This window comes from Dioscorea cayenensis, chromosome 9, assembly GCF_009730915.1.
Source record: "Dioscorea cayenensis subsp. rotundata cultivar TDr96_F1 chromosome 9, TDr96_F1_v2_PseudoChromosome.rev07_lg8_w22 25.fasta, whole genome shotgun sequence".
Taxonomy (NCBI): domain Eukaryota; kingdom Viridiplantae; phylum Streptophyta; class Magnoliopsida; order Dioscoreales; family Dioscoreaceae; genus Dioscorea; species Dioscorea cayenensis.
In genome coordinates, this window is record NC_052479.1 from 1,889,108 (window position 1) to 1,908,480 (window position 19,373).

Below are 19,373 nucleotides of genomic sequence, written 5' to 3' on the forward strand. Positions count from 1 at the left end.
CATCAATTTTATTCCTTCGCTTTCAAGCAGTGCTCCCAAAACGTTGATTGATCAATGTTGTGCATGTTTGTATGTAAGTCATGTTCATTGAATTAATTAACAGGGACAAGTAATCACATCAAATGAAAGATGCAAAGAGCATCAAAAGATCAATCAAACATCATGTACTCGTTGACTATCTTCAAAGACAAACATATATATTAATGTTTGATTTTGATCAAGCTATCAAGAGAAATGAAAGAGTATTCAAGTGATCAACAACCAATTACTAATTGACCACGACTACAAATTCGTTTATACACCTTGCATGTATTATATATTTAAGATAGATTTGATTCATTCTTTGTGATCTTCATCTAAGCTCGTACTCTTTTTCTTCCAACTAAACACTCTTCCAAATCTCGGTAACTTCAACAATGAGTTTGCTCGGCTCAAACCTTCGAGAGCGCTCCACTCTTCTTTCACTTCTACGGTCATCATTTCTTCAGAATCTGAAGGCTCACTCCTTGCCGTCTTAAAACTCTCAAAGGTAGAAAGACTACTATTATCATCGACAACATTCAAAGAAGAAACACGTCTTAAGAACAGGCATATCACCGCACAATCATCAACCTTTGAAGTTGGGTGCTTAGATCTCCATGCTCGCACTGCTCGCTCTACCAAACGTCTTGCCACATCCGATCTTTTACTTGTTGATGAAACTATTTTCACCACTTCTTTATTTGATAATACATCCCACACCTATCACAATAAATATAAACATTATTGACTAGATATGTAACAAATACTTAAGATCAAAATGTCACATGTTCCTTTACCCCATCCGTTGCGAGGACCACAAACTCATCCTTGTCGGAAAGCTCTCTGTGTGTGACTTGTGGGGTTGAGATCAAACCAAAGTTCTTGAGACAAAAATCTCCGAAAGCTCTTGCCATTGCAAGGCCAGGACAATCTTCATCTGGCATCCATAATCTATGCACATCAGGCTCTTCCTCTAAAGCAAACACTCTCCCTCGGCAACTTCTAATCCTCTCCTCTTCACCTAATTATAAATATAAACTCACTCAATGTTATCATATATATAACTATGTATGTAAAGTAAAGATTTAATACTGATGCATAAAATAATAATCTAATAATGCCGAACATTTATATGTCTAATTACTTTTGTATTATCAAAGAATACAAGATTGATTTATCAAACTTACTTGGGAGATTCGGTTTGAGATCGACTGTAAGTTGCACAGGTATAAGTTGGTTTTTATCATCTCGAGTTCCTAATACTGCCCGGGAATCCCCTAAGTTTGCGATTATCAAGCGATCTTTCTGCATCATTTCCACATTCATCTCAATAATAATTTCTTAAACATTTAAGTTATATTTTTAACAACTTAAAAATTACCTGTTTGACAATGGATACCGCAGTGGTTCCACTACAAATGCAATCTATGCTAGAACTATGTGCAAGTTCTTCATCTAACTCTTCAAAAGCCTTCACAAATATATCCTTACTTGCCGAAAACCATTTATCAACATCACAATCCTCTAAAAATTGCGAAGATCTCAATCCTGGCGAAATCTTTGATGGAAGAACATCACGAACATGGTGTGCAACCTTATGACCTAATGGTCCATGTCCATCAAAAACTCCACAGAACACATCATCCTTTGAACCACCAAAATCCTGAGAGTAATTACAACACAATCAAATTCAACATCAAACCAAAAACAACGTACATGGTTGTATATATATATATATATATATACAAAGATCAAACCATATAATGCATGAATTACCTTCCAAATGGTCATGGCATCTTGGTTAACACCCTTCCAACCTTGTTGTGAATACATAGAGACAAACTTACAAGAACCTCCAAGCCTCACACTACCACTACCTTCATCTTCAAGGAAGTCACCATCATCACCATCTTCTTCTCTCAATGCAACACCTCCATTCCTAACATCTCCTCTGCTACAACACCCTCCCATAGATGAATGATAGATTGATAGATGATGGATGATAGACCCCTCTCTTGAATGCCTCACCAGTAATATCTTCTTAAATTTTCCAAGTAAATACCACAAGAGAGAGAGAGAGAAAGAGAGATGGAGAAAGAAGGAGAGAAATAAATGAGGGTGGATGAGAACATTTACTTCATTGCAATGAACTAAAACTCTTTTTCTCTCTGGCGTTCAATCCCTGTCTAAATTTTCATGTCATGAACGTGAATATAATAACAAGAATGGATGATAGATCGTGAACTTCGTAGAGTTTATGGAAATTAACTAAATTAACAATAAACTAATAATTAAATTAGAAATTCTTTTATTTATTTATTTATTTATTTTGCTTGCTAGCCCTCCTATTTGATGCCTTCGTTGCAATTTAAAAACCTACCTATTTAATTATATTTTCATTATTTTATGTTTTTAAAATTTTAAACAAATTTTTTATTTATAATTATAAATCATAGAAATATAGTCTGAACATAATTATTTAATTTTATGTTTTTATAAAAAAAAATAGTTTATACATTTGATCTATATATATATATATATATATATATATAAAAGAAATATGAATAAATTATTATAGACATATTATTTATATCTCAACTGTCACTCAGCTATTGCGAAGGCATCTTATAATTAATAATACAAGAGGTTTGTAAAAAGTTAAATAACGGTACAAATATATAAGATGTGGGTCATATGAAAATACAAAATCATTGAATTAATTAATTAATTAAGAAGATGGGAAGTCAATGAAGAATGGGCAAAGGATTGCTAACAAATATGTTAAAAAAAATGGAAAGGAATCTGAAATCGTGAGCAGTGATGAGCTGACAATGCAAGGCCATTATAAGGGAAGCAGGGGACATGTTGTCTGTCCTTTTAAATAATATCCCTTAGCATTCATTCCACTTGTTATTGCTTCTAATTTTTACAGGTTCATTTGCTGCCTTTGATGCCTGGCCTTTTATTATTAATTAATTTAATTAAGGTAATTAATTGTTAATTAATTAATTATTAGGCATGTAGAGGACAAAAAAAACCCTTGCACGTTAGGAGGCTGTCATTTGTGCAATCAAAGAGCTAGCTAAGCACTTCGCATTTAATAGTAGTAGGTATGCTCAAGGTTTCATTTATTTTGTTGTTATTATTTTTAATGTCTATTTATTTTTATCTAAGAATTGTATATATATATTTTTTTGTTTCTAATATACTGATATAAGTAATATGGTTTATTTATCCATTTTAATAAAAAAAATTATGGTTTATAAATTAAAAATTTTCAGAAGTTTTATCTATATATTAAAATATATTTATAAATGTATCTTTAAATCATCAGCAAATCAGAAAATTGATATATATATATATATATAATAATCCAAATGTCTTACATGAGAATATTTTACTTATTATATTTTCATTTAAATAAAACATATATAATTTAATATGAAATAACTTAATTTTGTAAGGTTCAAAACTGGAGGTATATAAAGTCTAGTCTCTGTTTTTGACTTTCTAATAAATTCATAATTTATTTATCTTATAATATATATATATATATAGTCTACAATTGAATGAGCTCACTCGTATATATTAAATTATAAAAATAATTTGGGGATCTACTAAAGAATTGAACATATATTTTTTTTTTTCTCAAAAGCATAATTTGGTAAGTGATAAATCACAAAAACAGATTAATTATGTATATCATATTAAGTTCTCAACCCACCAATCATTTATATTGTTCATGCGTCTCCTTGCAAATGTCTAACATGCTATAACTCAAGGCCACATAGTTTGGTTTCCTATAAATGCTCTTGATCGTAATATTTCAAAAACAACGTACACAAGCAATTAGTATTAAAAATTGAGATTGATCTCTATTAAAGTTGTTTTACATACTCTTCATTAATTAAATTGTTTTTATAAATCCATATTTATAATTAGTTACTAATAATTTTATTTTTTAATAGAATGGATGGATAATGAAATTTATTAAAAACCCGGAAGAAAACATTACAAAGAACAGTTCAAAGATTAACAGATTCAGAAGAAACCAACAAAAATGAAGAGAAAAGAAGCTGAAAACATAAAGAGACTAGAAGGGCATCACCGGGGATATGCACACCTAGAGTCTACACACAGAAAAGAAAAGAGAAAGAGAAACGATGGCTAAAGAGACGAAGTCCACCAAAAGGCGATAGAAGTCAACTCAGTTGGTCAAAGGAGGATCACTCCTGGGGCTATTACTGAATTGTAGTGCTAGCGAGATCTGCTGTTCTAGCGCTCAATAAATCAAAAGAGGGCTTGATATTCTATAGAAAGTCATTGGTGAGTTGGTGAAGTTGGTATTTAGCTGCGGAAATCCAAACAAGTAGCATGTGAATAATTTTAAACATTATAGAGACTGAAGGATGAACATTGGAATTAAAAATATGATTATATATTCCTTTCCAGTCAAATGTTCCAGAAAATTGTTCTGGAAATAAGATCCTATATGGCACGCTGGCAAGCTTCCAAAGAAGAAATCCGGGTTGTCCAAACCTCTGTGAGAGAATGAAGGAGAGATTGGAAATTTAGATTATGCTTATAAAAGAAGCTCCAAATACGCTTAGAGAAATCACAGTTGAGTAGAAGGTGGTCCACTATTTCTGAGTTTTTGTGACATAAGGCACAAGTGTCAGTGCCATTTTGGATATTGCATCCTTTCTTGGCAAGGTTGGTAAGAGTTAAGATTTTATTTTCGCTTGCAAGCCAACAAAAAAACTGTAATTTTGCTCGGGCAATCCACTTTCTAGAAATTAGAATATAGTGGACTACGCATACCACCATCTACAAGAAATTTATAAGAAGATTGAACCAAGAAAGATCTACTGCTCTCTAGGGTCCAAGTACTCACATCTTCCGGTGCATTGGAGTAATCTAGAATTGACTGCAAAATGGGAAAGATATCAACTGAGGAGGCAATTTAAAAGATTGTCCATGGGAAGAGATATCTTGCTTGAATTGTCTAATCGTTACCCAAGGTACTATGTAGTCATTAAAGAGTTTGGGCCATAAATCTTTGGGAGCTCGACCTTCTAAGCAGTTATGGTACCAAAATAAGGTAGTAGCACCATTCCTCACTGATTTCGAGGTACAAATTTTGAAGGAAGGTATGATCAAAGTAATACCTGCCCAAAAGAAGGATTTATTTTGAGGTACCATTCCTCACTGATTTCGAGGTCCTCTGATTAGGTAATTTAAGTGAATGATTTTGGACCAACAACCTTGGTGTCCAGTATAGATTTTCCACCACCACTTAGCTAGGAGTGCTTTGTTGAAAGTTTGAATGTTGAGGATACCCCGCCCTCCCATGTTGCGTGTTGACATATCCTATTCCAAGCTACCAAATGGATGCCTTTTGGTCCCAATTCTAGTCAAATCTCTTCAAATATTATCCATCTCTTTAATTACCCAAATTGGTAATTTGAAGATAGACATCCAATAAGTAGGAATTGAGATTAAAACTGAATTAAGAAGAATGAGGCACCCCCTAGAGAAAGATAGTTAGCTCTCCAAGATGAAAGTTTAGAGCCAACAATCGAAGTTAGTTTCGTCCAATCCTAACATCTAGGACATCTTCTTAAAAGAGGCACCCCCAAGTAAGTAAGGAGAAGGCAATACCTATTACAATTGGGAATCGAAGATGAGTTCACTTGGTTGTAACCCATAATTGGTAGAGCACAAACAGCTCTTAGAGTAATAAATCGTAAGTCCTGAAGATCCTGCAAAGAGGTATAAAATAAGTTTGATTATATGAAGATCTTCTTGACCTCAAACTATGAAGATAATGAGGTCATCTGCATATTGAAGGTAATAGATGTTCCCCAAAGAGCCAATAGGTACACCCAATAAAACTTTTGACCATAGAGAATGGGTGAACATAGCACTCTGGGTATTTGCAACTAACATGAAAAGGAGGGGAGAAAGATGGTCTCGTTGCAAGCTTCGCTTACTAATAATTTGTTGCATAATCAATTAATAACTTATCTTCTTGCATGAGTAATAAAATTTGGCATGGCACAATACATATAACTCAAACTCTTTCACAATTTATTTGACAATAGTAAACCAATTAATAAAGGTATATTTGAAAATTTTTCAATTTATTATAAAAAAGAATATAAAATTAAAGATCTATCTAATAAAGTGAATAATCTTATTAATCAATATGCAAATATATAAGTCAAGTAACAATTAGACGCATATTTGAAAGTGATAAAAATTTTATAGGTATTAACTATGTTTAAAATCTAATGATGAATTTGAATATATATATATATATAAATACATAAAATCTTTATTTTATTCGTCAATATCAAATTTGATAATATGGACTAGCTAGAATACTAAGCAGAAAAATGATGCCATAAATATATAGAGATTATAAAATTTAAAAAAAAATTGTTCAAACTTGGTGTAGTGAAATGTTATAAGGTTGATAAATGAGGGCGATAGAGGGTGAAATCTTTGGGTCGGTAGTACTGTTGTAGTAATGTACATACATTGTAGTATACTATATAAATAATATAATAGTACTGTTCATTCACTGCTCACGGTTCCATGCAGGAGGATGTCGTTTCCCTCCCCTCCATGATTACATGGAAAAGGGGATTTATTTCCTCTGATTTATTCCAGAAATATCTTCTAGACGTGCATATGGTCAGACTCTAATTGCCCTATGTGACGTCTGGTCGAATTAATAAATCCTTAGGGGTAGCGGTGTAATCGATCGAGTTCGAGCCGAGCTTCAAGCTACTCGAGCTAGAGCTCGGTTGAAAACTCATTGCTCGATATATACTAGGCTCGAACTCAATCGAGTTTTGTTTTTGTAACTCGAGCTTGACTCAATACATAAATTGAGCTACTCGAGCTCGCTCGATTGAGTTTGATAAAGGCTAATAATACATTAACTCGGTTTAATTAGAGATATTTTTTTATTTAAGCTCGAGCTCGAATTCTATTATATATATATATATATATATATATAACAAACTAATATAATATATATACACACACACAAATACTACTACTCGATTAAACTCGCGAGCACTCAAGTCAAGTAGTAAGATGCTCAAACTCGGCTCGCTTAACTCGACCATAAGCGAGTCGAGTTCGAGTTTTCCCCGAATCGAACTTGAGTAGCTTGTAAGTAATAATGTATCATTTACACCCTCTATTTAGGGGGATCATTAAGTTACTGTAACTGGTGTCCCACTATATTTGTCTGTCTGTTGACACCCCATTGTGAGACGGTGCTTATCGCCTTTGTCCAAAAAAAATAAAAATCAACTGCCTTGTTAAGCTTTCTCAAAATTACCCATGACCATCTAGACTTTGCTTTATGAAAAAATTAATTATTTTTTTTAATAAAATTATGATTCCAACCATTCTTCTCTCTCTCCACGACATTAGCCTATCCCTGGCCGGGGCAAAGCAAACTCTGACAAGATCGCCTCGGCCTCAAGGCGCCACGCGAGCACCTCTGAAGATCACTGAGTTATCTCGCCTCACCGTCTCAAGTACCAATTGTTATGCAATTAAATCAACATTGAATGCATCATCTTTAACTTTGCCATTTGCCATAGTGGGCCTCGTTGGTTTCATCACTATATATATATATATATATATGATTGAAGATATACATGCCTGGTCGCCATTTTTGCAACATTTTATCATTGATATACATCCCTGGTTACCATTTTTGCAACTTTTTATTATTGTTTTCCGCATAATTTTTAAGACTATGCATGATATAATGTAAAAATTAATAACAAAAATGAAAGAATTAAAAAAAAAAATTGTCAAAACTTACTTAATTGGAGGAAAGGGAGAGTAACACTACTCAAATATTCAAAATAAATCTTTTTTAACATATTTGAGTAGAGACAACTCTTGTCCCAAACGAGATTTTTTCTGTCCTTGCCCGAGTTAGGCAACCAAGAAAGGGGGAGCTGTCACTCCCAACACCAATATGGGGATCTTTGTTCCTGTAAAATCTTCATCCTATAATTAATAAATAAATAAAATAAACTTTAAAATTCATGGAATCATAAAATTAATTGACTTTGCAAGCATTCTTATGCCCGTAAAATGAATTCAGAGTCAATTCAGAGGACTTTACGGGCAAGGCTTACTGTTGTTCCCTGTCCTGATTTTAGACCTTGAGCCTTTTTAGAATTTTGTGCATGTATTAGGGTAAAATGGCCATTTAGCACTAGTGCCATCTTTGCATGATTGCATAGTAGCTTTTGTGTGGAAACCAGCCGAAAACCTGAGGCAATTCAGTCTTTTGGACTCTTTTTTTTATTTTTTAGAAGGGTATTTTCGGTCATTTATCTTGTTTAAAAAAACAAGAGGATATGAGCAACGTGGCTTCTTCTCCTTCTTTCTTTCTTCTTTTGTTTTAATTCTTTCCTTTATTCGACTGAGCAACGAACTTTGATTTCTCCGTGAGCTTTTTCCGACGAATCAAAAGCTTTCTACTCTCTTCCTCTCATTCTCTTGAGCTCGATGAGGCTTCGATCCAATGCTTTTCTTTAGTATTTTCTCGTATTTAATCATTTTCAAAAATATTTGGAAACCTATAAATATCCCATGGATTTGGTTGTTTTTAGGCTCAAATCGAAGCCAGTGTCATTGCTATTCATTTGTGTGAATGCTTGTGAAAAATTTCTTGATTTGGTGGTGTAAATCGGGAAAAAACTATTGTTTAAGGGCCTCTTTACTGTAGCAATCCCGAGTTTATGTAGTACCAAACAATTTTGGCTTTTCTTGTATTTCTTTGGTCCAAATTTAAGCCCTTCTTACATATAATTCATTGGAACTAGGTTTACTGTAGTTTGAGGTTGTTTGGGTCCAAAATGATGTCGTTTTCCCCTAAAACCCTAGACTTACATGTTCAACATGTAACATTGCATTCACATGCATTTTAGTTTCCATGCTTGTGTTCATTAGTTTCCCTGCTTGTATCTAGGTGGCGAAGCATCCTCCAAGGGGAGGGAAATTGCTGACCAATGAGCCCGTTTCAAGGCGAGACGACTGGTTCTATGAGTGGTTCAATTTGTAATTGCATAGATTTAATAAGAGTATTATAATATTTCTTTATATGTTTTATAACTTAAATTTGATGATAAATCAAATTCCATTGATATATGTGTATTTTGAGCATAAATTTACTTGAAATGGTTAAACCTAGAATACTTATATGTATTTATCTTAAAAAAAGCATAATTACATGTGCATGTATTTACATGCAAGTATCGTATGGTTGATTCCTTGAGTTGGAATTGGAAAGAATTACATAGCGGCATTTGGTTTTGATGTTGACTACGGACTTTAGTCCGATACTACAGTGAGGGTCCCATGGTTCGGCCTGATGGGAGACAGCGTGGTCAACCCTGAGTTTACCCTAGTTAAGAGGTGCGTGGAGCCATTGACAGGGGATTCTTTTATATGAGAAACCCGGTGCCACCACACGGGGATATCAGTGGCCAACACTAAGGAAGGCAGTAATTGAATTTTAAAAGTTATAAAACATCTTGGTGGTCCCATATCTAGTCATGGCCACGATTAGATCGGGAATTGTTTGAGGTCAGCCTGTATTTTGAGCGGTGCTTAATGTGTTGGAAAATGTTATTTACCGATACTATTTATAAATCATGGTGTTAACTGTTAATCTATTGAATACTTGGAGCTACCTTTCTATATTATTATTGTGGCAATTACTATTTGAAATGATTTATTACTCTGTTATTTCTATGTTGTCACCACTCAGTAGGTAACACTTGTTACTCACCACTCTCTTATCTTCTTTCCCAGACTACGACGTTGGACTCGGTTGTACTGGGCATGCAGTAGACTGACTTATCTTTTTCCCTTGTCTAGGTTAGTTTTCAGTGTGCATGTAAACTTTATGGATCCACTAGACTTGATCTTTTGTATATTGTTCCTATATTTTGTATTTATACTTTTTGGTTGTATTTGGAACCCTGGCTAGTTCTGTTGTTGTTATTGTCTCCTTTTTTAGTGACCTATGTTGGTAGGTTTGTTTTTGAGCCTTACGGTGACTAGCAGGTGGGACGTTGTACGGTCCACTCCTTGTTGTCATGGTAATTGTCACGTGCCTAGCTAGGGTCGGAGTGTGACACTTACGCCGTAAAGAAGCCCATAAGGACCATCCAAAGGAGCTTACAACCACAGTGTATATTGTAAGGGCAGTCGTGAGAAGCAGAATAGTAAGGTTTACAGTCCAGCGTTTATGGCCGTAAGCGAGACCGTAACGCAATCAGAAGACCTTATGGATGGGGCTTACGACCATAAGTCATCCTGTAAAGCTCGTGGTAATCTTCCCCAACTCCCTTACTGCCTAGTCCTTACGCTCGTAACTAGTCGGGTATAAATAGAACTTAAAAGGATTTCTTGGGCATTATCTATTCTATTCTATCATTGATTCTTGGAGGCAAGATTGAGGAAGAAAATGGTCGAATCTCCATCACCTTATACAAGATTTGGAGAGGGACCCAATATTCAAGGGGATTAGAGATCTTAGCCATCAAGCTCATCTTGGTGGCGTGCGTGGAAGCTATCTCGATGACTCTTCATCCTAGGGATTAACAAGAGGGTTTTCATGGATCTTATGTTTACACCTATTCTTTGTATATCGAATGCTTGCCCTCTATTAATGGAGGGCTAATTGGTAGACGTTTGGGCGTAGTTGAACTCTAGGGTTTATTTTTATGACTTTGGTTGTTGGATTTTTTATACTTTAATTGATTTCATAGTTGCAATCATATCTACTTTAATTTAATTGCGTGTTTGAATGCTTGGTTGCTAACGAGGCGAAAGCCCTAGCTATCATGTTTGATGTGCTACGTGACGAGTAGAAATACCCATCTATCATAGGCATGCCGTGATTAGAGGGAATTGTGATTAAGCCTGGGTATAGCGTACTTTGAAGACTCTGTCTCTCTCAATTCTCCCGATTGAGTTGTTGACAATCTCCGTTCTCTTTGCAATCATGTGGAGTGGATTTTTGGAGAAATCGCATTTCTGCTCTGTATTCGAATTAGAGTTAATCTTACTCCCTTTGGGGGAGATTATCTACTTAAGATATTGTCATTAGCTCATAATGAGGATTCATAGAGTATTAATATGATTGTGTCGATGTCTATATCAGTTCTGCACATATTCTGTTACTTTTTCCTTGAGAAATCGGGGTTTAATACAATTCTGGAAACCTCTCTGTTCAAATAGGAGTGCATATTTAGATGACCATTGTAATATACTTAATAGCCCTAGAGGGATACTATGCCCAAACATCGCTTTCTTCCTTGATTTTCCTCCTATGATTGTCCCGTATTATCTAGCTTTCTTTTGGTTTTGTTTTCACACACTTCACGTATTTTATTAGGCTAATTTTCAGATTTAGAATTATTTCTAGTGTTCACCTCCTTCGCTGTGAATCAACACTTTGCATTTCAAGTACACATTATTACGCGATTGGCACATACACTTGCGTGCGTCCCTATCATCCACCACCTATTTATAATTTATAGAGTGTTAATGCAATTATAAGAACGTTTGTATCAGCTCTATATAGGACTAGGCTTACCTTAAAAAAAGGATTAGTACACTTTAAGAATTCTCACAGTCTAATATGCATTATTAGTCTATATTGCGTCCTCGTCTAGTGCTTATATATTTCTAGTTCTGTGAGGTGTCTATGCTTAAACACCTCTTTTCATGCATGGTTTATTCTCAAGGGTTAGTGCCATTAGTTGAATTTCTTTGTTTGATTTCCTTTAGCATTTATCAACCATCACTTCAGTCAAACTAATTAATAGAGTTAAATGTCAGTATAATTAGTAATTCCATGTTTCTCATGGATTAATAACCATGTTTTTCCGTGTATTATATTGCTCAATCGGTATGTGTAGTTGAGTTCAGTGATGACATCAGTCCCCATTTCAAAACCCCTCACATACATCTATAGTACTAGACGGACACTAGAACAGCAAGCGTGGCCATGCTAACAAGCGTCGGTGGACACTAACCATCGAGTCAAACAAAGTAGTAGTTGTGTATTTTATTTTAAATTTTTTAAAAATAGATTAAAAATAAAATTTGAAAAAAACAATACTAGGAAGTGTAAAGAAAAATCAGAATGATTGATGCACTGTTGTAAACTTTAAGGAATTTATAAATAATTTTGTCTTTTATTTTTTCTTTACTTTCAATACCGTATGTAATATAAAAAATTAAAAATTAAAAACAAAGTGATTTCTGGCCTTTGCTCGTATGAATAGACACATAGAGAAAAAAAGTATTCGGGTAAAACCCCAAGATGAGGTTCATGGGCGGCGCTCGCGAGCCGTTCGGTGGCGCTCGTCATCCTCACGGCGGAGCTCGCGGCGGCGCTCGAAAATCTCTCGGCGGATCCCGCGGCGGGGCTTGTCCTTTTCATGGCAATTTTCGCAAAGACCCAAGACCTTCTTCCACCCATCATCTTCCTATCGACGGTGCATCTACGGATCCTTCTCCCCAGCCTCAAGAAGTCAGACCATCATCTATCAAAAATTCTCCGGTGAAGGATGGTGTTTCTTTTGCTGAAGTAGTTCGTAACTCTCCTCCGTCTCGAGAATCCCTCCCTTCATCAAGCGCCGCCGTCGCCGGAAAAACGAGGAAGTCTCGCAAGAGATGCTTAAGATCTCGACACAAGGTTGAAGATTGTTGTTTCATCAACTTACCCCGCTCGCTGCTGCTCTCGTGGTAGGGCACTTCACTCGCTAGATGCCCTTTGAAATACTCCAACTCGCCTCCTTTTCCAAAGGAACGCTGTCAAGAAGACCCTCCGACAGCTAAATCTCTCCTCCATGTTCCTGTTCTCCGTTCTAAATAGGAAACTCCTAACCTTAGGGTTTCTCTCCCCATCTCAGAGGCAATCATACAGTCTAAAGATGATCTGAAGAGAAGGGTTATCATCAAGGTTATTTCTGGCAATGCAAGTGTGCGCTCTCTTCATGATGCACTCCCGGCCAATCTAAACACCGATCAATGAGAGAACATTACACCGTATGGAGACGACTTCATCCTCACCTTATTCTCAACTAGAGTAGCTATCTCTAGTTAAGAAGGGTAGGTTAACACTCAACACCGTTCATGGTCCTTGTACCGTCAGCCTCTCCCACTGGACGCCAGAATTTGGTTCGCATGCTGTTACCGCCGGGAACTACAATTGCATGAGAATTTCCAATCTTCCTCTCCACTGTTGGAACTGGGACTCTATCGTCGCTGTGTTGAAGCCACTCGGAGATCTTATCTTTGTTCAAAAGAAAGAAGACATTTCACTGGAACACATGAGAGCGTTAGTGAGACTCAAATCTTCCACTAACTTCCCATTGGAGATGATTATTGATGTGGGGGTCAAAAGCTTCAAAGTCCAGCTTGAAGATGATGGAGTTCCTGTTATTCGTTCCAAGATCGTTCATGGCCCTGTTCCTCTGAAGAAATTAGATGCTTCCACATCTTCTTCAGCCTCGAAGATGAAACCTTGCGCCGGAGCCTCTTCTGCCTCTTTTAAACCTTGACTTGCCGCTGTGAGCTCAGACGACCATCCCCCGGTCGATGGGAGTCGGAGCTCTGGCGATCGACATCCAGTGATCCCCCAGATTCTGTTGATTTCTTGGGAGAAAAACGAGGAAGGGGATTCACTGTTCTCGCACAGCAGCTACGTGATAACTAATCACGCAATAGCCGCTCGTGCGCCTCGGGGTCAGGTTCCATCTGATCACCTTGGACCCATGCAGATGTCTGGAGTGCCTCGAGATCAGGATTTTAATGATTCCCTTAATAATTCAACTCAGAACCCATCTTGTGATAAGAATTCAAATATTACTAATTTATCACTGGAGATGGCTCAACCTAAAGATGAGAACCCCACTGTGATCTTAAATCCTTATCCTACAGTTGAGATTCTACCTCGGGATAAGATCACTTCATATATCTATCAAGCTGATTCCTCTCATTCGAGACAGCTTCCAATTAGAGTGCCTCGAGATCTGGAGTTATCAAGGCCTAGAGATCAGAATCCCACTTTGATCACATCTCATTCTCTAGCCGTTGAGATTCTGTCTCGTGATAAGCCAATCTTATCCAACTCTCAAGCTGATTCCACCCAACCGAATCAATTCCAATCAGACCCATTATTTACTAAACATGATCCAATCACGAATCAGACTCCATCCCAGATTATTCAAGCTCCTATTTTATCAGATTCTTTCCCCGAATCTAAAGGCATGGAGATTTTTATCACAAAGGACCCTGTTATTGCTGAAATTGATGTTTTACCATCTCACATGAAATCTCAACGTCCAACAATTTCTATTCCTGAGGGTTATAATTAAATGGATTTTTATTCTTGGAGGCTGGACACTTGTTCCTAGTGTTAACTCAGATAAATTCTACTCTCAAGTTCCATCCCCCTAAATGTTCTTTTCTCTGATGATGAGCTTGTCGACTGGGGAGATGATGACGACTTTCCTATCGATGAGATAGCAGATGACAACCATATTCTCAACGATGAGAATTTATTGATTCTTGAGTCTGACCCTCATCTGGATGATTTGCCTACCAATCTATTACCTGATCCCGGGAATCCCCTTATGAGTAGCAAAGATAACATTACTGATACTTGTGAGATAGCTCCCACTATATCTTTACCAAATAAACATGTTACTGCTCACACTTCACATGGTCAGGCTCAAAGGCAAATCAGAAGAAGCAATAGACCAAAGAAACCCTCAGGTCAATGGAATGAAGAAGCTGGGTTTATTCCCCATCCACCCAGATCTTCAAAGAAAAAAGTTCCTGATGACCCAGGAGACTGTACGCCTGACACTTTTAATTCAGTATTCTCTTCTTGGTCTAATGCTCAATTCCTTAATTATAGCAATGCATGTGGTGTTAAATTCCTTGGCTCACTTAATCATAAGATTAAATGCTTGGATAGAATTCGAGACCTAGAATCTACTAGGGCAGAATCTTTTACAGCTTCGACTGGATCTCTTTCGAGATCTGATTGCTAGACCCTTACCTTTCCTGATGATTGTTCTAAGTTGGAATGTTTGTGGTCTTGGCAGACCCTCTAAACGCCACCTAGTTAAAGACATCATTTTTACTTCACGTGCTGACATCATCTGTTTACAAGAAATGAAACTTCAAGATATTCATTGTTCAATTTGAAGATCAATTGGTGGTTCGCGCCTGAACACCTTTGATTTTTTTCCCTGCATTAGGTACTGCTGGTGGTATCATTATTGCCTAGGACAGCACTCAGTTAATCATACCCTTATATATTCACAAAGGTACCTTTTCGATTACTATTAAATTCACCAACCATCATGATAACTCAACTTGGGCCTGCACTAGTGTTTATGGACCTAATGCCAGTCCACTTAGACTCGAATTTTGGAATGAGCTTCACACTATCAGAAATATTCATGCTCTACCCTGGCTTATTTGTGGAGACTTTAACACTGTGTTTACTCTAGATGTTAAAAACAAAGGAGATTTCAACTCCAGAGATATTGCTAATTCACAAAAGATTCTTGGCAACCTCAATCTAATTGATCCCCCTTTGCATGGTCGCAACTTTACATGGACAAATGGACAGGCCAATCCTATTTGGATTTGCCTGGATAGATTTCTTTATTCTCATGATTGGCCCCTGCTACATCCCAAATCCTTTCAAAGTGCTCTATCTAGAATTGGTTCTGATCATTCCCCTATTTTCCTGGATTTTGGAAATCATCAATCTAGATCTCGAATTTTCATATTTGAAAAATCTTGGTACACCAATGATCAATTAGAGAATTTAATTCAAGATTGGTGGTATGCTCTTAATTTTGAAGGTTGTGGTGCCTTCATTATTTCTAAAAACTTCACAAGCTTAAAATCTAATCTTCGCAATTGGGCAAAAGATACTTTTGGTGCCACTAAAATTCTTAAAAAAAAATCTTCTCTCTGAATTAAATTCCATGGATTCCCTACATGAAAGCAGACCACTTACTGAGGATGATCTAGTCATTTATCCTTTGTCCGATCTGAGCTATTTTCTATTCTAAAACAAGAAGAAATATACTGGAAACAACGATCTCGGATTACTTGGCTTAGAGAGGGTGATTCAAACACGAAATTCTTTCATATGCTAGCTAATGGCAGAAGAAATAAAAACAATATACCCCGCATTCGTAGTAATGGGACTTGGATTGAAGGCAATCTTGAAATTAGGAAAGTTTTTACCGATCATTTTCAAGCTCTTCTTGGCACCCCAATTACTCATAGATTCTTACTAAATTGGCAATATCTATTTGATTACGAGGATAGAGTTGATCTCTCTCCTCTAGAAATTCCTTTCACCACTGATGAAATTAAGAACACTATGTTCGGTTTAAATGTGAATAAGGCCCCTAGTCCAGATGGTTTCCCAATATTCTTCTTTCAAAAACACTGGAATTTCATTCAAGAGGACCTTATTAAACTTTGTGGTGACTTTTATAACTACTCTATTAACTTCGAACGCATTAATTGGGTCCACATTGCTCTTATTGCCAAAACTAAATCTCCAACTGAGGTCTCTGATTTCAGACCCATCAGTCTCATAAACTCTACTTGCAAAATCATCTCAAAGATTCTCGCCTCAAGATTAAGTCAAGTGATTAATTCCCTAGTTGACGATTCTCAATTTGGATTCATCAAGGGCAAATGCATTGCTAATAACATTATTGCTGCTCAGGAAGTAATCTTCAATTTTTTAAAAAAAAAGAAAGTTCTTGGCTTTGCTTTTAAAGTCGATTTTGCGAAAGCCTTTGACTTACTAGACTGGAATTTCCTCTGGAGATTCTAGCAGCAAGAGGCTTTGGCAATCGTTGGATTAATTGGATTCATACCATTCTCAACTTTGCTAAAACACAAATTCTTATCAATGGGACTACCCAAGGGTATATTCGCTGCAAAAGGGGATTACGACAAGGTGATCCTCTTTCACCCCTCCTTTTTGCCCTAGCAGCTGACACCCTTAGTGCTATGTTCAACCATGCTATCAAATCCAAAGTGTTGATTGGTGTCCAAATTGATCATTTAAATAGCATCTGTCATTTACAATATGCAGATAACTTAATCATTTTTTCAGCTGGTGGGCACGATGATCTTCGAATAATCAAACTAATACTTTATCTCTTTTGAAGGTTGTTCTGGTCTATCTATTAATTATTCGAAGAGTTGCTTGTATTCCACAAATTATGGTTTTCAACCACATCTCTCCTCTGCAAGAATTCTTAATTGCAATAGGGATTGTCTTCCAATTACATACCTAGGTTTCCCTCTTTCTGGAAAAAGGCCTAAACGACTTGATTGGACAAATCGTATTGAAGCTGTCCAATCTAGACTCACACCCTGGAAAGCATTATACCTTTCTCTTGGAGGTCGTCTTACCCTCATTAACTCAGTCTTATCAACACTCCAAGTTTATTGGATGTCGGTATTCAAGCTCCCAGCCTGGGTCATCCATGAGATGGATAAGATTAGGAGAGACTTCTTATGGAAAGGAACGGATCTTGGCCCAAAGGGAATCAGACTAATTGCTTGGAAAAAGGATTTGTCGTCCTCGTAATATGGGTGGCTGGGGAATTCTTGATCTTCTGGAGTTCAACAAAGCTTTACTTGGAAAACGGTGGTGGAAAATCACAACTATACCGAACTCTTGTTGGTCCAAAATCATCAAGGCCAACTATCCTATTATCGGATCTCCTGATTTCTTATTTCAACACCCACCAAGAAATAAATCCTTCTTCTGGGCAGGAGTTAACACCATTCTACCTTCTTTCCGATCATGCATCAATTTTCAAGAGAACTTTCATTCCTGGCCTCTTGAAAAAAAGGGTGTTTTCTCTGTTAAATCCTTCTACACGTTTTTAATTGATGGAGGTCTTCGCAGCCAAATTTACTCTCATTTCTGGAAAAATCAAATCTCCAAGCAAAATTACTTTATTTTGTTGGCTGGTCAGGGAAATAAAATTCTTACCCTTGATAATCTTTTCAAGAAGGGTTGCAATCCAAATGCTACTAACACATGCTTTCTTTGTCATAATAGCTCGGAAACAGTGGAACACCTTTTTCTTGATTGTATTTATACAGAGCGAATTTGGTCCTTTTTCAGACAAATTCTCACAACTGAGTCTTATCCTTCCTCTGTACCCATTATTTGGACCGACTGGATCCCTTCTTTGACCTCTTCTCTTAGGAACCTGTGGGACCATTGTTCTAGAGCCATCATCTGGAATATCTGGCTTGAGCGAAACAATCGGATTTTTAACTTTTACTTGTTCTTCTATTTTTACAATTTTATACAGGTCCGCTAATATGCTACTTTCCTGGCTTTCAACAGATTCTGAGTCGCATCAACAGGAAACCTTCGAGGCCTCGCAGAGGATCAAGCGCTCCCTCAACTTCCTGAACACTAGACCTTCAGATTTTATCGGTGATTCGACGAACACTACTGATCCAGAGTAGTTCCCTCTTCCTGTAGCTGGGCAAGCATGTGTCTCCAGATGGTAGCCTTCGCCTGTCCAGCTTGCTTTCTTTTAGCTTCTTTTTTCACGATGTTGTTCTATACAGCCTCTATTTTACTCATCTCTGGTGAAGATTTCTGGCAGATCTTCTCTTTTTAGTTCTTTGTTTGCTGTCTTTTCTCCATTGTGTTACCATGTACTCCTTCTTTTGCAATAAATTAGTGGTTTATCCATTTTTATAAAAAAAAAATGAATAGACACATAGACTCAATTGTTAATGTTTTATAATGATATAAACATCAATTTTTTTTATGGAGATTTATACATGATTATATTCTCCGATGGAGAGATCTATATATTTACACACACAAAATTTCAGTTATAGGGTCATATATATGTGTCATCTTGAAAGATAGTTGATTTAAAATAATAAATAAAAAGTATATAGATGTATATATAGATGCACATACCAAATTTATATATCTATATATATAAACTAAAGGTGAGAAGGAGCTTTTATCTCAACAAATTTCAATTTTTTTTTTTTTATGAATGCTGACCTAAGCGATTAGCCTGTTTAAAATGTTTGGCGCGTGTTGTATTTGTCATTGCCCATGTTTAATCTCAATCTTTTATTTTTAAATTTTGGTTTACTAATTTTAGTTTTATCCATTTCTGACAAAATAAAAACCAATTATATATAAACGAATAAAATAGACAAACATATATAATTGATGTAATTAAAAA

The 19,373-nt window shown here is 36.2% G+C and overlaps 1 protein-coding gene across 1 annotated transcript; it reads right to left on the reverse strand.

Moving 5' to 3' along the window:
• Positions 1 to 176: 176 nt before the first annotated feature.
• On the reverse strand, positions 177 to 2,103 carry LOC120268730 (probable protein phosphatase 2C 73). The gene is made up of 5 exons (XM_039276019.1): positions 1,798 to 2,103; positions 1,403 to 1,684; positions 1,209 to 1,326; positions 819 to 1,042; positions 177 to 741 (listed from the first exon to the last, which is right to left on the reverse strand). The coding sequence occupies exons 1-5, from the start codon at positions 1,990 to 1,992 to the stop codon at positions 337 to 339; spliced, it is 1,224 nt and encodes a 407-aa protein (XP_039131953.1). The 5' UTR covers positions 1,993 to 2,103; the 3' UTR covers positions 177 to 336.
• Between the last annotated feature and the right edge of the window lie 17,270 nt (positions 2,104 to 19,373).